At 44.3% G+C, this 25,467-nt stretch overlaps 1 protein-coding gene across 6 annotated transcripts in view; it reads right to left on the minus strand.

Moving 5' to 3' along the window:
• The window catches only part of LOC144823747 (protein 4.1-like), a 960,864-nt gene that overhangs the window by 230,150 nt on the left and 705,247 nt on the right, over positions 1 to 25,467 (minus strand). Inside the window, exons 12-14 of one of the 6 annotated variants that reach the window (XM_078682549.1) lie at positions 25,144 to 25,248; positions 4,543 to 4,680; positions 3,746 to 3,865 (exon numbers count right to left, since the gene is read on the minus strand). The exons of the other annotated variants lie outside the window; for them this stretch is intronic. Coding sequence (XP_078538675.1) covers positions 3,746 to 3,865; positions 4,543 to 4,680; positions 25,144 to 25,248 — 363 coding nt within the window. The remainder of the gene's footprint in view (positions 1 to 3,745; positions 3,866 to 4,542; positions 4,681 to 25,143; positions 25,249 to 25,467) is intronic. 6 annotated transcript variants of the gene reach the window in all.

A 25,467-nucleotide genomic window follows, 5' to 3' on the forward strand; every position in this document is an offset into this window, starting at 1 on the left:
GTCACAGCTCTCTGAGTCGTGGTGCTCACCCAGGCACCACATGCAAATCGGATGAGGGTCAGTCACCGGCATGGGACGTGCACAGGAGGTACACGTCTTGGAAACCCTAAGGCATTCGCACACCGTTCCACTAAACGCCAAAGCGTAAAAGAATTTAAGACAGTAATCCGGATCCGAGTTGCACGCAGAAAGAGAAAAACTGGTGTAGGCGCGCCGGGGTGGGACTCATGTATCCTCGCTGACGTCACCAGCGTGGACGACGTCAGCGCGGAGGGGGGCGGAGGGACGAGTCACGTGGTGCCGTCCCCCCAGCGCGCAGAGATGCTGTGGCAGAAAAGTTTTCCGGATCCAGTCTCACGCCTGGGGGTAATTCTACGTTAAGGAATCTGCGGCTAGTAGTCTCTATCGGATAACTACGCTATCTTTGTGAACCTTAATTAAAGGCTCTTGTAGCATGGGTTTGCAGCTCACTAGTGCGTCAGAGGGAATATATGGCCACAAGGAAATCCACCTTCAAGGAAAGGACCTGTAGGGAGCATAAATGTACAGGATCAAAGGGTGTTCCCAGGAGGACTACATTAAAGTTCTACACAGGAGCAGGAGGTACTTAAAAAGGTGTGTTCATCGTAAAGCCCTCCATGAAAGTTTGGATTACTGGATTCCTAAAAAAAGGATAAAAGTTCTTTGTTTTGCATATAGGCTACAACTGTAGCCAGATGTAGGCGTACTAATGTGTATGCGAGGCCTGACTTCTGCAGATGTAGAAAACAGCAGATAATGTCCTGGAAATAAGCTTTAGGCGGATCAGGTCTTTGAAAATGCAGTAGGAACAAATCTTCCCACTTTGTGGCATACCAGGCCCGTTAAGTGGACCTATGCACTTCCTGCAGAATGGTCATGCATTCCTAGGGTAAATTCCAAGACCTCAGGTGCAAGATTACTACGTTGAGCTGTCTGGGCATCGTATCTGGCCTCGTCTCTGAGAGAAGGCCCGGCATCAGAAGGAGCTTCTTGTGGGGGTTGATGGTCATTTCTAGGAGCTTGGACTACCAGGGATGCCTGGCCCAGGAGGGAGCCCTCCGGATGAGAGGTGCGATGTTTGTTGCTTTTTCTTCTCCACATTTGGAATGAGTGGGTTAGGAAGTAAAGTGTAGGCAAAGATCTGCAACCAATTCATCCATAGTGCTTTGCCCAGGGTCTGTGAGTATTTGGAAGCGAAGGTTAGGCGCTCTGTGTTTTCAGGGGTGTGAACAGGAGACCATTATCATGTTAGGTAGCATCTGAAGGCTTCAGTGGAGGTTGCTTTGCCAAGATCTTCCCTGTGACAAGGTGGATGAGGACACTTCTGCCTAGCTTCGAGCTACTCCTGGAGTTGCTGCAGAGCTGAGGATTCCTTGGATCCTGTTGTCGGCGAAACCTTCAGTGTCGAAGGGATCTTTGATGCCAGGTTCTGTGGTGCCTTCAGAACCGGCTTCAAGTGTGGGCGAGGATGCTCGGTGTCTTTGCATCGGTTAGGACTTGATGCCGTTGAGCGGAGCCATCTGGCTCGGAAGCCTTGTCTCAGTGCCATCCGAGCGTAAAGTCGGAGGAGGTCCTGGAGGCAGGTGTCTTCTGTGTCTGTGCTTTCGCTTCAAGTACGACTCCCGCAGAAGTGGTACTCCAACCCGGCTTGGTTGCACTTGTGTCGGAGCAGGGTGACACACTTACTCAAATGCACTTACAGTAACACACAAACAGGCACGCATATCCCTCTCCCTAATCTCAGTGACAAAAGGAATTCAAGTCTAAACTGGACTCATGAAGTGAATAGCTGCCAATTAGGGTTTTTTTCTGATATGAAAATTGATCAATGGTACTCTGGACCATGAGTGTCTTCCAACATGGTAGTCAAAAATTTCTCTGGACTTAAGAACTGGAGAGGAGCCGGACAAAGTCAAAGTAGTATCAATAAAGAAGCCCTTTGAGGTCAGAGTATTGTTGAGGCTCTCTCTTGAGATCAGATCAAAAAAGCATACTTTTGGGGGTGAAGAACGTAACCCTATGGAGCTTCTCTACTATTAGGATCTTGCATAAAGACTCTTAACATCGAGAACCCTTGATGCTGAGTAAACCATCAGTAATGGAGAAAATGGCAATGAGAGGGCTATCAATGATGAGGTACCATGGACATTGAGGCCCTTTAATCACAAGGCACACTGAGACCTTACCCTGTAATGGAGGTCAGAGCCATAAAGACTGCACCAAAGGACCGGAAGGACGTCCACAAGGGTGACATGTAGAAGGGTAGCAAGAAATGAGATTGGGGCAGTTCCTTGGTACATTTACTAGGGTAGTCAATTTCCAGTCCTCAAAAGTCCAACTGAAAATGTAACACTCTGCAATAATTTAAATGGTTCCCTTCATAATCCCTTCACTATCTAAAGTGAGTTTAATGATCAAAGAAAACTGTTACAGTAAAAACTGCTAAAGGAAAGTATTTATTTTTTCCAGACTGACTCTGACCATGAGAAAACTACATCAAAAACATTTATGAGAAAAGCTAGAATCTTTCTGCATGTTTCTACACATTCCAAGCAACTGCAGCTTTTTTTTATAAACTGACTTGTATTGCATTGTTTCTCATATCTGTTTGCAACACATATCCAACAGGTTTGTGATGGGTTTACTTTTGTTCTAGATGTTTTATTTGTATTCTTCATTCTCATTTATATGAACGAGTTACGCACCAAGGTTTCAAGTAACTTGTGGGAAAGGTAATGGTGCAACCATGAATTATATGGGATAAAGTACCCCTTGGCGTACTTAAGGATATGCCATAACCTTAAAAAGTAACTTGGCCTTCGGGTTTATTCCTCTATATGGCTATGGAAATCCTCTGTGACTTGAAATATCCTTATAATGTATGACACAGGGTACTTTATCCTATATATAGACCTACATACACACACACACATGCATATGTGGATGCCATGGCAGGGAAAACAAACATGGCCCAATAATATATGTAATTTAAAGCAACTGTACTAATAAACATACATTTATTACAGTGCCAATTTCACATAATTCTAGTTCATTACCACAGAACAGCAACATTGACATGAGAAAACACTGATTAGTTTCTCACAGACTGCATGTAATAATTTACACAAGGAAATAACTCCTTATAGTCAGGAGGAATTTTACCTAATTGCACAAATCTAAACCCTTGAATCCTATTTTTTTTAAATACCTTTCGATAAAACAAATAAACATGAAAAACTGTTGTCGCATAAATCATATATGCAGATGCACACAGCATATTATTTTGTTTGCTGCCATTGTTGAAGGAGGGGCTTCATGACCAACTTGAGACTTTGTCTCTCACGAGTCATGGACAATCTCTACACTGGTAATAAACGGCATATTACATTGTACACCTCTAAATAAGTATAGAAGTATATATGTCTATTTGTATGCTTATTTGGTATAGCTGAAGCTGGCCACATTTAAAAGAAAAAAGTGTGTTCATGAAAATGTATCTGTTAGCAAAGCCAAGGTCCAGAACGACTACTACTTACAATGAAAGTAGAATATAACTCTCAATGAAAAGCAACGTTAGTGCTGCTTAATTGAAAGTCGAAATCTAGCACCTACAATGCTTCTTAGGTACAAGCAGTTGTGTGCAGCTGTGCAAAACTGCATAGTGGCCGCATTAGCATAGGAGAGAAGTCCAGGCACACTGCAGGAAAAGCCATCACAGCTGTACCTGGCTCTTTTGGCGCTGATTCCACAGAGACTGATGTGGGCTTCGGTTCATTCGTAAGTAGCACTTTTTCCTCCTCTTCCCCTACAGGCGAAACATCAATGATTGCAAATGCAGACACCGCTAAAAACAAGTGTTGAAGGTATGTGAGAGGGACCACTGTGCTTTAGGTATACTCATCACAGAAATGTGACCTAATTTCAGAAAAACTTGTTTGGGCAAAAAATAGTTTTTAATATGTGGTACCGTAATCTGAAGTCCACTCCGCACACTATTAATTAACTAAAACCGATCTGCATAATGAGACAAGATTTTCCCTGTCCAAGTTACTAACTAAAACCGGATAAAAAGGGAAGGGCAGTTAATTGAAATAATAGTACAGCATTATAGGAGTCATTACTATCAGAATAAGAGAATTTAAAAATACATCCCCTCTAAACCAAGGCAGATATTCGCTAAGAGCAGCAGAGACGAATTCCCAGCATTTCAATCAATACACCAAAAGCGCGTGCATGCATCGACCTTCTCTTTAGGCAAATAATAAATGATCATGTTCATGGCTCAAAGAAGACTGCAGAGGGCGTGTTGCAACTAAAGCTTTTAACTGTGCTAAAACATCTCTTATGCATTAAACATGAACGACTGTGACCACCATTTTGGAATTAAATTATTAGCCTGGACCTTACCAGAAGCAACACAGGCCAATTGCAATATTAAGTGGAGACATTACCTAGCTATGCAAGTAAGGTTAGTAATGAGGAAAGTGGGCCACACTGCGGGGAAAGCCATAGCAGCTGTACCTGGCTCTTTGGAGGCTGGCTCAACATGGATTGATTTTGGCTCAGGTTCCTCCATCACAAGCACTTTCTCAACCACCATCGCTGCTTCGTCCTCCTCCTCAATTGATTCCACGTTAATGTTTGAAAAATCAACCATGGCTAAAAACAAGTTATGATGTATGAAACCGTCACTTCCGGGGCTTCTAAGAAGCGAGACACAGGTGAATTGAAATGCTTGATGTAAACGAGCCCCTTCAATTCCCATGCTATAATAATTCAAAACGTAGAATTACCCTTCTCTTTTGAAGACAGCACAGAGAAAAACTGTGCCCAATAGCAAAAGTGAAGCAACAAACAAGAATAAGTGTGACAAAGCAGATAAAGCTTGAGTGGAATACAACTTACCTTATCTGACTGAAATTAACTGACCAAATACGATTTCACATACATGTTTTTGATACAAATAAATACCCCAAGAAACCTAATTTGACCACATTACAGGGGGCCAGCATGTTTGCAGTTGTTGGAGGGCGTACATGAAGAAATAGCTGCATGTGAGTTAGCAGTTTCAATAAATCAGTGAAACTGCTGAAATGTGGTGGTGTGACTAAAAGAGTAAACAGGAAGGAGAATATTTCTAGAGTTTAAATAATTTTACTTAATTTAAAGCGTTACACAGCGAGAGTAATATCAAAGTACAAACAACACGTACTGCTCGATTCAATTATTCTTTATTTGGTGAGCTAATTATCAATGAAACCTTAATTTAATAGAAAACATAGGAACTCCCATAACTCCCGATTAAAAAATTAAATGAGGTAATTTCAATGGTTTCATAGCGCAATGAAAAAGAAGTTGAGACATCTCACTGACCTAGGTAATGAAGAACTGCAGTATACATTTTGAACACAAAAAGCTAAGGCAAAGCAGTGGAATAAAGCACTGGACAACAAAGCAAGCACAGTGGAAGAACGAAACTTTAAATAACGTAAAACACCAAGTGTATTAATTTTAAAAAGTAACAATTAGCTACTATCACCAGTGGAAAGATGTTAACTTGCCAAACTTTTAATAGCAACAGATTGCTAGAGTGTGAGCACCAGCAAAATAGGAGATGTTTAGCACCACATTATGTGGTCCACAGAAGAACATTCATTAAATGCAGTAAACCTTACGAAACAGACAGGGATAAGAATAACATTTTGGAAGGAAGGTCTGGAGTTGGCTTAGAGAGCCTGCTCTTCCAGCTAAACCAGGAGACTACGTTGAGAGCCATCAGTTTGACCTGCGTCTGTTCAAGAAAATGGCTCTCCGTCTGTTCCACTTTTTAAGCTTTAGAGTCTTTGCACATCAGTGATCTCACAACTGTACAGAGGTTAGTCCTTTCATAATCAATCGCAAGTAGGGAACCTGAAACTAAGGCATTATAAAACTTGCCATGTGGGAGGCTATTGGAAGAAGAGCCTTGACTGGTCTCCAGGTGCGGAATGCAGCTGATCGTCCTCAGTATCCTAACAAGCATTTGCAATACAATAGGTCTCGCATTTAAACAAGTTTGAGCTTTTGGCATTGTATATAACAATGCCTTTTTAAATGTTTTGGTTTTTAAAACATAAATAAAAGGCTTTGCCATTTACAAAGCCAACAGCTTAAACTCGAGTAAATGCGAGAACTATTGCATTGCAAATGCCTATTTTTGGTAGGCACAGAGAGATTAAGGGATTCACCCAGAATCACAGGATGCTTAGCCAATGACGAGACTCGGACCTGGTTCCCCAGTTCCAAGGCAGCACCTCTGGCCATTACGCCACATCCTTTCCATTTAACGTATACTCCCTGGGATGGCTCTTCGGCACACACCCCCTCTTCACACACCCCCACACACACACCCCCACTCACTCCATGTAACTGAAACCTACTCCCTAGCCAGGAATGTAAGATTCCATATGTTCCGTGAGAATTGCCCCACCGCAGGATCTGTTTCGGACCAGTAGCCAGCTCCGCCGAACCCTCGGCCCCCTCCTTGCAGCTCCATTCCTTCACTCCTGGGGCTGTTGGGGGATCCCCCAATACTTCCGCCTACAGAGCGTCTCGAATGAGTACCAAAGAAGTCTGAAAAGAGCCCCCCTCGCCTAGTACCCAATGGACAGTGCCGCCCCATCGGCTCACCCTGACAAGTGACCCTACCGCGCCCCTGCATAAGTTTAATGTCATCCTTAGGTACCCCGTGGACACTACCACCCCATCGGCTCACAGTGACTCGCTGCACCCCTCTCCTATACACGTTTAATTTAATCACTGGTACCCCATGGACACCGCCGCCCCAACGGCTCACAGTGACCCGTGACCCCCCCTTCCACCTCGTCCTGCACACGTTTAATGTAATCACTAGTACCATACCTCATGGGCAAAGCTGTAACATCGGCTCACAGTTACCAGTGACCATCTGCGCCCCCTCACTCCAGTCCTGCACACGTTTAATGTCATCCTTGGGGACCTCACAGCCCGGTGGCTTGGGCCGGGAGCTGGCCCCCCAACCCCTGCACAGAAGACCCTGTCCCTTCACCGGAGAGTGTCCCCAGTCCCTGCATCACCGGAAGGACCCCAGTACCTGCATCACCGGAAGGAATCCAGTCCCTATATCACCGGAGGTGCCCCAGGTCCTTGCATTACTGGAAGGACCCCAGTCCCTGCATCCACCGGAGGGGTCTTCGCATCGCATCTCTCGGACCCTACAGCTCCCCCCCCCCCCCGCCAACACCGCGGGGGCTAATGTTACGCCACAGTTCGGACCCTTCGTCGACGAGAAGGGCCCCTTCTTCCCCAGGAGCCCGCTCTTTTGTCGCCAAGGGGGTTCTAGGGTCCCATGAGAGTCAATAAGGTGCGACTAGAGTACATAGTTGCAAAGCTCGAATGAAGCTTGGGTTCGGGAGGCCCAGTGCCAACAGGCGGCTGGAGGGTCACTTGATACCAAGCAGCCTTGGGATAACAAAACCACCACCAGCCGTTCCAGAATAAAGCTGTTTTTATTAGTTTTGTGGTCATGTGCATCTGAGGTGAGCCAGGAACCCCAGTACTTCGAGGCGCTTAAACGTTCAAGTAGTACCTGTAAATTAGGGGGTAAGAACCCATGCAAAGAGTTTCAGCATCAGTGACGTGCGTCCATAGTGCAGAGGACACATACGGTAACACTGACCAACTGCCCCATCAGAGGGTCGGACAGGGTGCACCGCAACACTCTTTCAATGGCAACCTGTCCACCCCCACTAATACCTGGATACTGGTGTCTTTATAGCTCTGAGAGCTCGAGGCCTGAAGTTCCACCTCCCTTCCGCACTCCCTGGAACTATCGTTCCGTTCAAGTATTACACCACCCAATGTATATAACCTTTCTGTATTGTTTATTTGTTCCAAAGCTCGAATGAAGCTTGGGTTTGGGGACCAAGTGCCAGCAGGCGGGTGGATGTAATTCCTGGCACTGATGGGAATTGCATTGTGTGTGGGGATATGGTGCTTCGGAAAGGGCAGAGCGGCAGTGACATCACTCAAAGTGATGTCAGCCATTGTCGGAAGTCTACAGCTCCATGCAGCATGCGGAGGCGCACCGAAACATGACGGACACAATGGATACAGAGTTATTACATATGCACCCCAGTGGGCAGGGGAATGGTGGGCACCGGGGAAACGCCACCCTGTGCTGTCCTAGCCAAGGAGCCCTGGACTTCGAACAGTGAGTCCACAAAGAAAATACCACAAACCCCGAGAGCACGGCCGAAGCTGCTGTTAGTGACCTTTAAACAAACTTGTTTCTACAAAGTATTGACACGCGTGGCCCATTACTCTCACTGCTCTCTAACTAGAAAAGTAACTCTGTTCAGCTTTGTGAAATGGATGCGATGTCTCGCCCCCCCTCTTTCCCTTAAGAGATGTCTGTCTCTCTGTCTACCTCCCCTCGCGTCCGCCGTCTCTGCCATTTTGCACGCAGACGAACGTACCTGGTGGTGTCCTCGCGTGTCCCAGGGGTCGTCTGTGTCGTGCAGAGACTCGAGCCTCAGCGCTCTCATTGCAGAATCCATCCGCAGCCGCCTGAAGCTACACACAAGAGGCTGAATGCACATCAGCCCGTTTCCTTCCTGAAAATTTTGTTTTCGTCAAAGAAAAGACCAGCACCAGCACACAATGGAGAAAGGAGGGGCGAGGTGGGGGGAGGGAGCGGGCGGCGAACGGGAATCTGTGTCTACAAGAAAGTGAAAGCGCACCATGCGCGCGTTCCATGATCAAAAGAGACGCGTGACTCGGGATAGAATACAATACAAAAGAAAGTTAAAGCGCACCATGCGCGCACACCGCGTATGGGTGCACATCTCCTGTCCGGCCAGGCATGCAGAGCAGGAGACAGGGAGGGAACCAAACATACTTCCCTCCCTATAGAAAGCACGGATTTGGCGGGTGCGCCAATAAGAAGCGTGGGTGTAGCTTCCACCTTTGCTTCGCAAACCAAAGCAACGACAATAGATCTCGCCAGAGGTGAGCACTGCATGCGCTGCGTCGCTAGGCAAGACCTAAAAAGATGGCACGGAGGGAGTATCTAACCATAGTGAAGGGCTAATACTGATACAGAGCTGCCAGTCGTCCCACATCTAAATGTGAGCTCTTACAATTTGACTACTGGAGCAAAGTTTTCATCCAGAGCCTAGCTTTCATAGTTTATAGAGGTCGCAGAACGGCAGAAGATTCACCCAAGAAAGGACAAAGGAGCCCAGCATAGTGAAGGAAACTACTCTGCAATAGTGGCCTCACTAGTAAATTCAATGGTCTCTAAAGCAAAAACAGACATACATACAGTTCTATCTCAACAAATATATACTCTTAAATATTGTCACCAAGATCAAAACCTTTTCAACTACCATTCTTGGACATCACACTTCACTTCCTTAAAGACAGCAAAATAGAGTCTGTGGTTTATGTGCCAGCTTGGAGAATTCAACTCTATAACATACAGCCCTCATTGGAAAACTGTCACCACCCCAAAGGAGTTTTTCAATTCTCACCTGCAGTCCTTTCAGACAAACAAGAGATTGAAGCCTTTGTGAGACGATACCATGACTAAGGGAATTGACGGGAATGATGACAGAAATAGCTAGAAAACGGTTGTCTGGCTGTCTCCTTATTTCCAGTACAAAATAAATCACATATTGTATTTCAATGGAAAGACTGAGGGATAGATCTTGGACCACTGCACATATAAAATGTTTGATTCCACTGGATGTGCGTGCCTTAAGGGGAGCCCTCATCCATTACATAATATCTAAGCCCCTAGGCATCTGCGGCTGTGTTCATGAAAGATGATCTTCTCGAGCCTATCAGCCCTCTCTACTTTGACTCCGTGCCCACTGGCCTGGTCCGATCACTCACTCATCCCTTTCACCCTATCTATCCCCCCCCCCCCAGTATTCATGAATAGTGTAAAACCTAACCTGGGCAGGAAATGGCACAAAGTCACCTATGACGCCCTTGAACCAGTACTCTGGCACCCGACTAAGGATATAGACGCAGATGTGGAAAAACTTAATTCCACTCTCATCACAGCGATTAATACGATCGCCCCCTTACTCCCCCTCTCCTCTGCCAGAGCAAAGCCCTCCGCCCCATGGTTTTCCCCGGAGCTCGGTATGGAAAAAAGCAAATGCAAAAAACTCGAGCGCCAATGGCGACGCACTTACGACTATCAAAAAAAATATAGAGAGAGCTGCGCTAAAAAGGTTTCACAAGCTAAAACAAGTCACTATGAAGGAATACTTCTCCAACAAGATTAACTCCGCTGACAACTCAGCTAAAACCCTCTTTCAAATCGTGAAAGACTTTACAAAGCCTTCAGTACTTACCCGTCTCCTCACCGAGTCAAGAACTCTGTGATGACCTATCACACTTTTTTCATCACAAAATAGTGGATATTTTTTCCTCTTTTACTCCATCTAAAGGACTTGGTGAGGCGATATCAGTCCTACCCCCCCCCCCACCACCTCCACATTTGAAGCATTCGATTCTATCGTAAGAGACTCTGTCCAACACAGAATGCAAAAATGTAAATCTGGCTCTCCCCTAGATCCTGTCCCAGCTCAAATATTCACGCAGCTGAGCCCACTTATCACCACCCCCTTAATCTCCATTTGGAATACATCTCTCTCCTCTGGCCAATTCCAGTCGGAATGGAAACAGGCAATGCTAATCCCCATTCTGAAGAAAGTGGATGCTGACCCGTCGGTACTTGGCAACTACCGACCCATCTCTCTCATCCCTAAACCGGCCAAAATTCTGGAAAAAGTAGTACAGGAGCAATTGGCTGACTACCTGGAATCCAACGCCCTCTTGCATGACTCTCAATCCGGATTTAGATCCGGATATAGCACAGAGACGGCCCTTCTGGAAGTATCAGAGACCATAAGAGAGAGCGTGGACAGAGATGAGGTGGCCATGTTGGTGCTCCTCGATCTGTCCGCGGTTTTCGACACCGTGACCCACTCCATACTACTGAAAAGGTTACGTGACCTTGGAATACAGGGCACTCTACTGGCTTGGATAAAATCATTCCGGTCAGGTAGAACGCAACAGGTATGGTGTCGCCCCTACTTGTCAAAAGATAAGAAGCCCCTGGACTGTGGAGTCCCCCAGGGGTCGGCCCTCAGCCCTCTATTTTTTAATGTTTACATGTCGCCATTGGCAAAAGTGGTTGAGGACTGTGGTGTCAGAGTGGTCTCTTACGCTGATGATGCTCAGCCTACTTTTTCCCTTAGAGACCACTCTGACAAAGGACTCGATAATTTTAAATCTTGCCTCACCAATATTGTTCAATGGATGACATCTAGTACATTAAAACTGAACACCGAGAAAACTGAGGTGCTATTTTTTAATCTGAAAACCCCTCTGCTGCCTTCCGCATGGTGGCCGACTGAGCTGAACCCTCCCCCCATCCCTGCCAACTCTGCCCGGAACTTTGGGTTTCATTTTGACAATGAACTCTCATGCAAAATACAAATCCAAAAGGTCACATCTGCCTGTTTAGGCAAATTAAAAATGATTAAAAAAATCTCCCCCTATCTGTCCAGGGACTCGATGAGGACTGTCGTGCACTCCCTCATCACTTCACATTTGGACTACTCCAATAGTCTTTATGTAGGGGCGCCTGCATACTTACGTCATCGACTACAGATTGTCGAGAACGCGGCGGCAAGACTGATCGGTCATGTCCCCTATCGTCACTCCATCTCCCCGTACCTAAAGAACTTGCATTAGCTTCAGATCTCACAGCGCATCCAGTTCAAAGCCCTGATTCTGGCCTTCAGAGCACTCAATGGGTTTGGGCCAGGTTATCTCAGAGACAGATTGAAGCAGGTCCAATCAGTCCGCTCCCTTAGATCCAACCACCTCTGTCTCCTACTACCGCATCGCTTTCATCGCTCTAGAAGAGGAGGTAGAGCTTTCGCAGTGGTCACTGCTAAGCTGTGGAACTCCCTACCGCTTAACCTCAGACTCATTGAATTAGAACCCCTCTTGAGGTCCAAATTGAAAACGTACCTGTTCTCCTGCTACTAGCCGCCTCGATCACTACCGTTTCTGTCCACAGTGCCGGGACACCCCCGGTGGGGGTAGCCGTGCGCTTAACCAAATTCCATAATAATAATAATAATAATGACTAGAGATTGGATGTGCTCAAATCAACAGCAGCTAGCATCCACTTCGATACACATGTCTAATTATCTTGAATCTAAGGTTATAACAGGTATTTTGCTGTGGGTAGGCTAATCAGAATGTGGAAGGATTCTTGATCGATGCTAATTCTACTAAGGGGTACTATCCCAGCATGCACAAGGTGGTCCACAGTACTAAATATGGCAAAAATTATACGGATGATCATTCCCTGCAGCTATCAAGTCATCATATACAAGTCCATGAGATCCCCAATACCAAATGAAAACTTGAAAACAAAGGGGTAAAAACGAATCAAAGATTGACAATGTGGCCAAGAGAGACAAAACGTCTAAATGCACTAGAACGTGTTTTAACACATTTTCCAATACTTTCAACTGAAATCAATCACAGAATAATCACTACTAACACTACTTTTCAACATATAAATCTAAACGCAGCGTTGACATTTTAAACAGAGGAAGGAAAATGCTACTTACCAGTATGCATCTGTTCTTGGCATGTAGAGCTGCAGATCCACATACTATGCAGATTACACACTATGCATAGATCGCCATCTGGTGTTAGATCGCCATCTGGTGTTGGGAACAGATGTTTGCAGTTGTTTTTGTCTTGGTAAAGTCTTTGGAAGTCACAAGATAGGTGACTGATCCTTTGGACTATAGAGCGCATGGGCATCGGCTCCATCTTCAGATTGTTTTTTCGCCAGCAGGGAAATGATGGAGTTTTGTAAGAAACAGAAACAGAAAAGATGCCATTGTATGCCATTGTATGCTGTATGTAAATAAGATAATACTGGTACAGATAAAGGTAGCCGTGGAGGCAGGTGGGCGTGTGTGGATCTGCAGCTCTACATGCCAAGAACAGATGCATACTGGTAAGTAGCATTTTCCGTTCAAGGCATTTAAGCTGCAGATCACACACTATGCATAGATTGAATAGCAGTACCCTGTCCTTAGCGGCGACCACCAGTATCTGTTACAGTAGTTTGAAATAGCGTTTTGAGTAGAGCTTGGCCCACAGAAGCTTGTTATTTTGTTTGCACATCTACACAATAGTGTTTTATGAATGTGTGCGGTGTAGACCATGTAGCTGCTTTGCAGATGTGATCTAAAAATGCCATTGAAGTACCTATCTTTCTTGTAGTGTGGGCTTCAGGAGGAACCGATAAGGTACGTTTCGCTTTGTGATAGCAAATTTGTATACATTTAACAATCCTCCTTGCTATCCCTGATTTTGATATGGGGTTGCCTTTATGTGGTGGTGAGAAAGATACAAAAAGTTGTTTGGTCTTACGAAAAGGTTGTGTTCTCTTAATGTAATAAAGTAATGCTCTTTTGGCATCTAGAGTATGAAGAGCTCTTTCTGCGTCTGTTTATGGTTGTGAGAAGTACATAGGCAACTCCACAGACTGATTGAGGTGGAAGGGAGAAATAACTTTAGCGAGGAATTTAGGATTAGCTCAGAGAAAAACTTTATTATGATGCATTTGTAAGAAAGGTTCCTGAATAGTTAGTGCGTGTAGCTCACTAACTCTTCTAAGAGAAGTGATGGCCACTAGGAAAGCAACCTTCCATATTACAAACTGTAGCTCACATTTATGTAGAGGTTCAAAGGGAGGACCCATTAGTCTTGTGAGAACTATGTTTAAATTCCACACAGGCGAGGGTGGTACTCTGGGAGGAATTATTCTTTTGAGGCCTTCCATAAATGCTTTGATGGCAGGTACTCTGAAAAGTGCTAAGTGCTGCCTGTTTTGTAAATAGGCAGCTATGGCCGTGGGGTGCAACCTAATAGATGTATAGGCTAAGTTACACCTTTGGAGATGTAGTAGGTAACCTATGATGTGTTGGATAGACACATCTAGGGGATTGATGGTGTTATGACAATATATGACAACTCTTTTCCACTTGGCTGCATAGCAGGCTCTAGTGGTGGGACTCTAGCCTCCTTAATAACGTTCATACAATCAGGGGGGAGGTTAAGGTAACCGAATTCTAAGACATCAGGAGCCAGATCGCAAGGTTGAGCCGAGCTGGGTCTGGGTGTCTGATGTCTCCATGGTTCTGGGTTAAGAGGCGTGGTGTGAGGTACAGTTTTTGGTGCGGAACTCCAGACAGTTCCAGTAATGTGGTGTACCACGGTTGTCTGGCCCAAGTTATAGGAACTAGAATGAGAGTCAGTGAGTGTTGCTGTAGGTTTCGCACCAGCAGTGGAATGAGTGGGAGAGGCGGAAAGGCGTACGCAAATTTGCCTGACTAATTCATCCATATCGCATTGCCTTTGGACAATGGGTGTGGATATCTGGCAGCGAAGCTTGGGCATTTGGCGTTTTAGTGTGTGGCGAAGAGGTCTATGTGTGGTTGTCCCCACATTTGAAAAAAATGGTTGAAGAACTCATGGATGAAGTTTCCACTCCTGAATCTGTTGTGTTTGACGGCTTAACAGATCGGCTATGTTGTTCTGGACTCCCGGGACATGTTGGGCTAGCAGAAAAATTTTGTGAGGTATAGCCCATCTCCATATGCTTTGTGATAGTTGAGAGAGCTGCAGAGAATGTGTCCCGCCTTGTTTATGTATGTAGTACATGGCTGTCGTGTAGTCCGTTGGTCTAGGACAGGCTTGCCTGATATTTGCTTCTGGAATGCCTTTAGGGCTAGGAATACAGCTAGTAACTCCGGGTGGTTGATGTGGAGTAACTTCTGTTGAGGAGTCGACCTGCCCTGCGTGGTGATACAATAGATGAGCTCCCTAGCAGGAGAGAGATGCGTCTGCTTGTTAAAGATTGCAGGGATCTGTTAGCATGAGCTGAAAGCCATTTTGTACTTGGCAGCCATCTTAGTTAGCCATGTGCTTGCCATGTGCTTTCTCCCTCTTCCAGAGCATTGCAGATGCTCAGAGGAGCCTAGCTATTAGAATGCACCAGCTCCTAGAATAGAACTGTCAGGCTATTCTTGCTGATGTAAGGAGAAATATCACTCCTCCCACTTTGTGGAGCAAGCAAATCTTGTATACCCTTATTAGTCATTTTGTATGCTGGTACATGCCAGGACCTCCCCTTGGTTTTATATTGACTAATGTAACCTATGCATATATAAGGAACCTGTTTTCTGTACTCCTTAGAATGGCTCCTACAGTTGCCTGAGGGTACTGTGTGACGCAGTCTCCCTCATGTGAGGTCAATAAATAGGTTTTCTTTATATTATAGCTTCTGTGCCAATCTCTTCTTTGTTGGTTTAAAAAGGACCAGGTGTATCTGTGAACCCCTTAGGAGATTTATATTTCTTTACGCTGTTAGGACAATCTGTGGAACTGGCTCTATGAACGGTCACCCTTTGGAAAGGTTTTTGGTGTTCCACCACTGCAGAGAGCGATGAGTACGGCCGTCTACCAACACCAGATCTGTTAGCTGACCTGGAGTCTGGTTCCATTGTCGTACTGGACACTCTTGGAGAGGACGCATCTGGAGTCTTGCTTGAGGCACTATAAATATGCAAGAGGCCATCATCCCTATGAGCTGCATGAACACTCGAGCTGGAAGAGAGTGTTGAGGCTGAAATTTGGTTATGAGGGTTTGCATGCTTGTTATCCTGGCTGGACTGGGATAAGTGAGCGCTTTTGAGGTGTTTATTGTGGCACCTACGGTATTGTTGTATGTGGGACGGTTGTAGATGAGACTTTGCGTGGTTTACTGTAAACCCCAAGTTGTTGAGTATTTGAATAGTGGCGTGAGTGTGATGTACACACTGACTGTATGAGCTGGCTGTTATGAGCCAGTCGTCCAGATATGGGAAGACGTGAATGTGTAGTCTTCTTAGGTGAGCTGCAACTACCGCAAGGCACTTGGTGAATAACCGGGGTACTGTGGTGACTCTGAAAGGCAGTACTTTGAATTGGTAGTGTTGACCGTCCACTACAAACCTGAGATATTTCCTGTGAGATGTGTGAATGGGAATATGGAAGTAGGCGTCCTTGAGATCTAGAGTGGCAAGGAAGTCGCCTTGTGAAAGAAGAGGAAGTACTTACTGAAGTGTGACCATGTGAAAATGGTCTGAGTGTATGTACAGGTTTAGGGGTCTGAGGTCTAGAATAGGTCTCAGAGAGCCGTCCTTTTTTTGTATGAGAAAATACAGAGTAAACTCCTGTGTTTTGTTGTTGCGGGGGAACTGGTTCTAATGCATTCTTTTGTAGGAGAGAGATGGCTTCCTAGTCGAGCAGTGATAAATGTTCTAGCGGCATTGGGCGCTGCTTGGGTGGTATGTTGGGGGGGGGGGGGTAGAGGTAAGTTCCGGACAGTAACCTGATTGAACATTTTGTCTCACCCACCTATCTGTGGTGATGTTGCTCCAGACAGGAAAGAACTGTTGTATTCTTCCCCCGACCGGAGTAGAATGGTCCGGGGGAAGCGGAGGGAAGTCATTGGGTAGGGGTGGAGGTAGATCGGGTATTGTTGGTCTTGCTTCTACCTTTGTTATTGTTGCCTCTGTAACCTCCTCTCTGGTAACCTATGGTGAATGTAGACTGGGTGGGAGTCTTGTAAGAGGTGGAGGGGTTGTCAGAGGAGTATCCTCTTGAGGTGCCCTTGTAAGAGGAACGACGAAAGGCTCCCATTGATTTAGCTGTGTCCGTGTCTTTCTTCATGTTTTCAAGGGATGAATCTACATTAGGGCCAAATAGGTGTTCCTGGTCGAATGGCTGGTTTAAGATGGAACTTTGTACTTCAGGTTTAAAACCTGAAATGCGTAGCCAAGCATGTCTACGCCGAGAAGACTTGTGTTGACTGCTCTGAAGGCGGTATCTGCCACGTCCAGGGCACAACGAATGGAGGTGTTAGTGATCAGTTTTCCCTCCTGTATGAGGTCATTGGCCCTGGTTTTATATTTGTCTGGGAGGTGTTGAAATAGGTTCTCTAGTTTGTCGTAATGTGCCCTATCGTAACTGGCTAACAGAGCTTGAGTGTTGGCGATACGTCATATGTTAGCTGCTTGTGACGCTGTTCTTTTGCCAGATGCATCTTTATCAGGGGGTGGAGCGTTCCCTAATGTCTGAGAGTAGGCTCTTTTTCTAGCATTGGAGACTACTAGTGAATCTAATGGTACGGGGCCCTTAATGTTAGCTGGGTCCGCAGTGGCAGCTTTGTACTTTTTTTCGATCCTGGGGTTAATAACTCTAGCCCTCACAGGATCTTTAAACGCTTCAGGTTCATGCTTGATTACCCCTTTTAGCACAGGCAAAATAGAGGTGGGCCTCTGTGAGTTATCAAAAGTGTCCATTAGGAAATCCTCTTCCACAGGGTCTGTATGTAAGTCAACCCCGTGGTATTGGGCAGCTCTGTGGAGTAGCTGATTAAAACCCATTGTGTCCTCGGGAGGGGAAGACCTAGAGGTGTAGATGTCATCCTGTGGGACATTAGGGACATCTGGCGTGTTGTAATCGTCCCATGGATCAGGGGATGAAGGTGGACTAGTATCCCCTAGTGGCTCATGATCTGCAACCCCCCCCCCCCCCTGTGTCATCAGAGGTGTCATCATCGTCCATTGGTGGAGGAGATGGTGGAGGAGAAGGATGTGGTAGGGGAGGTGGAGTAGGAGGTGGTGGAGAAGGGACCCTGAGGGGAGATGTGGCAATGTCCCTCTTTTTAGGTGGTGGAGCCGGTGCAGGCGTATCTAATGGTCTCTACTTTGAACTTAGAATGAGTTGACCAGTTTTAGGATCTTTTAGAAGAGTTTTATGTCCAGGGTCTGGTTTAAAGAGCTCTTCTGATGGAGGCTGGTCTTTCAGCACCGACTGTTTTGGTTCGGTAGACTTGCGCGGCACTGAGCCTGAAACGGGTTTGTGATCTTTTGGCTTGGGACCGTGATGTTTTACAGTCTCTGTGGCTGCCTGTAGAACCAGTTGTTTTTTCGGTTCCGAGGTTTTTTCAGCTCCGAAGGGTGTGAATCCGAACCTTTAGGGAGCGGCTTTTTACACGGCTCAGAGTGTTTTTCAGAGTCGATGGGTCAGTGCTTGTAGGTTTCAGTGTGGAGTGTTTGGATGTGGAGGCAGCGATCGGCACGGAGGAGGACGGCAGTTTCTTTTTCGGTGCCGGTGACCGGGTATCGGTACCGATGGCAGACTGACTCGAGCCTGAGTCGCCTGAAGGCCTAATAGGCTTCTTTGTTGTGCGCTAGGGTGGGGCATGGGAAGCAGTCGCTTGGTGTGCACCTGGGCCCGAAGGTGAAGGTGTGACAGAAGTCTTTTTCGATGGTGTATGGAGGGGGCGGGGTTGACGTCTTTACTTACAACCAGCTGCGCCGGAGTGAGTTCTTCAACGTCGGAGTCCTCGGTTTCGGAGGCGCTGATTTCTTCGACCCGCTCCTGTTCTGGTACATCGACGCCCTCTTGGAAGATGTCATCGGGAATGGATGTCAACAAGCGAGCCATTGTCATTTGAGCTGGACAATCCCGAATGGTCTTTTTGGAGCGGAAAGAGGCACAAGCTGTACAGTCTCTGGCCTCGTGCTTTGGTAAAAAGGCTGAGGTTACACACCTCATGAAGATCAGTGTGGGGAAACTTCGACCCACATTGAGGACACTTCTTGAATGGAGTCCTATTCATGAGCCAGATGCCAAGGCAGGCTCGAAGGCCCTCCTCGACGATCGGAATCGAGGACTCCTAAGTTGGAGAGATGCACAACGACTGGGGTTCGCGTTCAAAAACAATACCATAGAAAGGGTGAAGGATAGCGCGTCGAAAGTAGAATCAGTGACGGTTCTGAATTGGAGTGCAAGAAACACATCCGAGCCCGATGGCGGAAAAAAACAATCTGAAGATGGAGCCGATGCCCATGCCCACTATAGTCCAAAGGAGGAATCACCTATCTCGTGACTTCCAAAGACTTTACCAAGACAAAAACAACTGCAAACATCTGGGCCCAACACCAGATGGCGATCTATGCATAGTGTGTGATCTGCAGCTCATATGCCTCGAACACATTATTTAAATTGATAGGAGCAAAAAAGAAGCTATTTCACAAAAGAACACACATCAATAGAATTTCAACAGGCAAATAAAATACAAAGTAATGCAGCAACTTTAGTAACCTGGCGTTCAAGTGAGACAGCATACCAAGTATTTCAATATAAAAAAAAATATATTTTTTTTTAAACGAGGACACTAATATTTTATCGCTTGATCAATTTTAATGTCCTTACGGCAGAACCAATGCATGTGGCCTGAGAAAATCTACTGGAGAATCTGGCCACTCCAAAATCTCCATGGCATTTGCAGAATTACAAAATAAGTACAACCTAATTAATACTGACTTTTATATTTAAATTTCTCAAATTGATGGTGCAGTTGTCAGATCTAAATTCACTGACAGGGTAATGAAACTCTATAATTTAGGACATGCAGTGCTTAAAGAATACAACCTGCTATCCTTAAATACTTTAAAATTAAATGATAAACTTCAAACAAAATGGGACTCAATCATGCTAACTCAATCTGTCCCCAATCCCTCAAAAGATCCGGACGCATACCAGAAGCTCTCCTCACATGTCAAAAATCACTTGGCTTAAAGTAGACTATGGATGATGTGCAGAACCTACTGGACAATTGAAAAACTACACAATTTGGCCTTAATTCACAACAACCCATAATAACCATTGCTAGAATAAAATAGCCTTAGCACATATACTCTCCAAATGTAAACATGTGCAACCAATGACATCCAGTCTCGTGCAAGATACTGAATGTTCAATTCAAACTAGACTTCAATACTTATGCTTTCAGCATATCTGTATCCCCTCCCTTATCTGTGAATCAATCAAACCGATCACTGGTAAATTTGGCCCTGATTATTGGGGTTTCAACAATACTATAGAATGGGAAACGCAAAACCTTTCACATATGGTGTGCATGGCTGTGCTTTTCAAGAGCAGACAATAATATACCCACTGAATCTTGTACACCATCCTCCACTGAACATCAATGGGACAAAATGGATCTACAACTGCCAAAAGCCAACCCATTATAAGAGCACCCCACTGTATATCAATCATGCCATGCCTTGCACATCAAAATCAATTGTCTTTCAAACAATGTTTTATCCTAACTAAATATTTCTAACAGTTGTGCTCTCAACTTTAATGTATAAATTGATGTTATAACTTCATATATGGAGACACTCCATCACCCTCTTTTTGTTTTAATTACTGGACCTTTTCTTCTTCAGAAAATCCTTGGACATAAGAGAAATGGACTAATGCTGAAAGACCACTCATTCTTCATCATGCCTTAAGCTTGTCCATGGTCACTATCGAATAATATACATTGTCCACTAGTTATAGATTAAATATTTTACTATATGTTCATGTAATATTTTCTAGTATATTATTCTGTTGAAAAACAAAATGTTTTACATTTGGTTAATGAAAAAAGACAGCGTGCAAATGACAGCATGCCTAATGGAGAGTAGCAACTTCTGCAAGGTTTTTAGAATATTTGAGGCTGGTTCATAAAAAAAATAACCCTATTACCAAAATTACACTGCAGCACTTACAACTTAACTTGCTGACCAGCAAGTCTGAAAAATATGAGAAAAAGAGCCAGACAGGTTTTAATATTAGAACAGAAGCAGCCAGGGACTACTGACTCCCATGATGTCTAGCACTTACAGTTAGCTCGGTCAGTTTGTTTTGGAAGACACAATGATTTGCATTAAAATGGGAGTATCTGGCACAGATGGAAAAGCAAGGTGAAAAGGAAGGTAGTTTGTAACTAAATCCCATATTACCAGCTAATCTGTGCTGAAGGGATAAAAAAACATTTTCAGAATGGCTATAAACCTTAAAATACATAATTATACCAAAAGGTTTCTCAGGGTAGCTTATTCCGTACTAGAGCTGGTAACCTTGCTAGAATCACAATAATCATACCTTGTAAAAGTATGAACAGATTTCCAAGTGACTGCTTTAAATTTACCGGTTAACGGACCGTTTCTCAACCAGTCCATAGTTGCCACATTTCTTCTAGATGCAAAATCAGCTTGTAAAGGAACTAATTCAACGTGTATAATATATAATGTACAGGACAAAATTTGATAAAAACGCAGGCTTGAGTTTCTTACAATTTTGGTCCTAGCTAGGTAAAGTGTAACACCCACCCGACATCCAGAGAATGCAGCAATCATTCCAACTGAGTTTCTGTATTAATGGAGAAACGTGTCAGAATAATGGACTGACTAATTCAACACTCTCGAGGTCACCTTAAAAAGGAGGAATTTGTTCCCATCACTACCCTATTAAGAGTGGAAAACAGTGCAGGATTCAAGAGCTGAGAGGCTTTTCATCTCACTAACTATGTGCCGAGGTGATAGCAACTACAAAGGCCACTTCGAATTAGAGATTCTGTAATGAAACTTTGTGAATGGATGCAAATAGAGGACAAATCAATTTACAGAGTACCAGGTTCACTTCTCATGGAGGAAGGTACCTGTAATGGAGGAAAGATTTCCAGGAAGTCTTTATTACTGGAACCTTGAAGAAGGATATTTGATGAGTCGTTTCCTCTGTGCAGTTACAGATGCAAGGTGGACTATAATGGAAACAATTGGTAGCTTATCTTTCGCAAGATGTAGCGAAACATGACAAGCTTATATCTTAAGTGCAGATTGGGCAAGGGCTCCTACTGCTCACACCACAGAGAAAACCTTTTCCATTTGAGAGAGATTCAAGACTTCAGTGCTTCTTTCAGTACAGCCATTCATGACTGTAGGAAATTTAAATGGGCATACTGTCTAATCTCAGGATTCATGATGCCAAATTCAGTGACGTCCGTTTCAGATAGAATAACTGGCCATGCCCTGCAGTCTATTTAAACGTTCTGCATAAATGGGAGTCTCCTTGGTGGCTTTGGCACATTTGAAGGGGCTCTGGAAAATACCATTCGCTGAGCCACTGCAGAACAATGAGGATGATTGTTGCTCAAGAACATCTCCATTTAGACAGGTCTGAAGGTACAGGTGGAAATGACCGAAAGGTGTAAAGAAGGATCTGCGACAAATTCATTAAAAGGACATTTGCCTAGAGACAACGGTTCCTAGTGACTGGATGGGAATATTCTATTGTGTGAACTGCTATTATTTTTAGGCCCATAATTAGAATCCAAGTTCAAATCTTCTGTGCATCCAGAAATAAAGGTCTGGATATGGTACCTCCCTGTTTGTTAAGTGCATTGTGGCATTATTGTCTTTCTTAAACAGGATATATTCTGTCGTAAGACACAGTAGGTAAAGAGCTAGACAGCTCTGAATACAAGAAACCTAATATGATATCGACTTTCCTTACTTGACCAAAGGTTTCAGACTGAAAATTCGTAGATGGGCCCCAAAGCCCCCCAAAGCATGTTCTGTAACTAATGTCTGAAAAGGAAGGTTTTGCAAGAAATTAAATACCTGCACAAGGTTGTTTCTCATGCACCACCATGACCTGGGACTGAATTGCTGCTAGGAATAAATGGAACTTGTCATCACCTGGATGTAGGAGACCCTAATTAACACTCCTATAACATCCAACAGCCTTTTTAATGCCAACAGTGACCCAGTTAATAAAATATAATTTACCCTCGGGTACTGGGACCCCTGTATAGCTTTTACATTTTCACCTTCACGTCACTACACTGCACACTCAGAAACATACCTGCTCCGCTGTATTCAGGCGTCGAAGCACACCACCAACCAGGTTGGTGGGTGTGAGGGCTTCATGAACAAACAAAAGGGTTTGTACCCTGCCTTATAGTCTTGAGTCTATGTAAATTCACAAATAGGCTAGTCCTTTTTGATCTCACATATAAAACCCCGGAGATACGGACTAGCTACCTAGTCCTCCCTCCCTCCTTTGATAGTGATATAAATTAGTATCAAGAAATCCTAGAACACTGTGATATCATCCATCAACAAAACAATCTCTTTTGGGCCTATGCTTTTGAGAAATCTTCAATGTCAAAGATTTCTCTGGTGACAAAACCTCAACATTAACACCATGATGGAAGCAACCCTAGACAGCGAACATGTTGGGTGTCATACCTTTTACCAATGCTGAGACTAGCAACTTTGAAAGGGAGCATAAATGGTGGCAATATTGAGGACTATGTTGCCGCTTCTACTCCTTCTAAGTTTCTTGCCCGGCAAACTTGTCACTTTTCTCATTGTTCTCTTTTGACGAGGTCTTCCAGTTTGCCAAGAAGGCCTTCTCTGTCCTAGGTGTTCTTTTTGACATTTTGTCATACAGTTCACACTCTTTTGTAAACTGAGAAGTTTGAAACACACCACAAACTTTGTGATGGTCTGTAGCAGCTTTCTTTATCATAAAGGTGCAACCTTTCAAAAAACTTGAAGGCACCGTGACAGAAAATTACAGGAAAATGACTGAAAGCACCTTTAACGGTTTTATTCCGTTTATAGGAGTTAAGTAAAAAAAATGATGATTCTGCTATACAATCTACAGTAAAATGGGCAAAAACACCGAGAAGTGTTTCAAGGTGCCTCCCGGTCTGTGAAGCAACTGTAAGTGTTAGGCATCATGGGGGTTGTAAGTCAAAGTCACTGGAGTCTTTATGGGACAGCATGTCTCCGTTTAAATGCTTCTGATAATAAAGCCTATAAGATTGCCATTTTCCTAATTTTAACACATTAGGAAGCAATTTTGGTTTTTATAGGGTGCCTTAACAATTCTGAAAAACATGCCCCTGATAAACTCTTAAGAGCGCTATTCTGCACTGGGCATGCTAGACTTTTTCCCTTTTTGATACATTTTTTGTACAAAGTGTTACAGGGTTCTCACGTGCAGCAGGTGAATAATTCTGTTAATGGCTATCATTGAAGATCCTACAATGCAAAAAATAATGTTGGTGATGACCTTCCAGACGACGGCGATGATTAAATCATGCAATAAATATTGAGCAGTACTTTTTCAATCCAACTGGTGGTTCAACTGAGTGGGCGCAAAAACACTCTGACCTTTATAGATAATTAAAAGATTTAACATGTTTTTGAAGAAACAAATGTTTACGGTTTATAACTTACACTGCTGCAGCCTTTAAGTCTGCGTCTTTATCAGGGAACAGTGTATTAGATGGACTGTGTTTCTGTAGTTTGCACTGCTGCTGTCTGGAATGTAGATGTCACATTATCTGACGCAAAGCTTGACATTATTCTGCATACACCAATTCTGTTTTGTGCGCTAAAAGCCTTAACTGTGGCTGGCTGCCCCATTGCAATAAGAAAATGATGTGAGGGCAGCTTGTATTGGTCCAGCCTGTAATATGCATATTATGTGTATATGAGGGAAACAATCTTTGCTGCACATGATGTAACTGCTGTGCGAGTCAGACACTGCTGCCATTTGTACCTCTATTGTGACAGATGTGTGGGTGTATGTGCGCCTACATTCATGTGTGCACCTCCAACTGTTGCAGTTGGCATCGGTCTAGAGCACCTGTTTTTTCTATGGTTAAACTATCCACTGCTGCCTATACATTTTCTGTGTTGTATTATGAGAAGTTTGGTAAAAACGTTTTTGCCATACAAAAGGCTTAAGAGTTACCTAAACCCTTTATATAGTTATGTCAGATAATCCAGGTACTAGAGGTTTATGGAAGTGAAAGTTTTGTTCTTAAGCACTCGAAGCGAATAGTAGTTGTCTAAGAAACATGACATACAAGGTTTATTGTTTAATGTATACCTGGCTAAAAACCAGGCGAAATGTACTCCCTTCTCAAACAGAAATGTAGTAAATAAGTGGGCTAAGAGAAAGAGTAAATCAGCAGCAGGAGCAGGAAGGCAACAATGAGATGGCTGAAAAAAGCAAAAGGAAACCTTGCCGCACAGCACAGAAGATCACATCAAGTGCCAAAGCCACAAAGCATAGCTTTACCTAAGTGCTCAGGTTCTTGATCCAAACGTGGGCCCTCAACCACCATCATTTCCACACCATCATCTTCAAGGGCTCTGAACTCAACTTTGCACGGCACATGCTTAGCTGAAGAAATTTGCAAAGGTTAACAGTTTGTTCTTGTTGTACAGGAAGAAGCCCAAGTAAAGCTTCTGCCTACAAGATTGACTTAGATGAATACCTATGCCTTGAAGCATGAAAGCCAGGGCCACCATTACACAAAGTTAAAACTTCATTTGCACGAGTTATTTTGCATGTGAATTTAGAGCAAACCTAGAATGCGACTGCTTTTAGTCTTTAAGACCT

This window comes from Lissotriton helveticus, chromosome 3_1 (assembly GCF_964261635.1).
Source record: "Lissotriton helveticus chromosome 3_1, aLisHel1.1, whole genome shotgun sequence".
Lineage (NCBI taxonomy): Eukaryota > Metazoa > Chordata > Amphibia > Caudata > Salamandridae > Lissotriton > Lissotriton helveticus.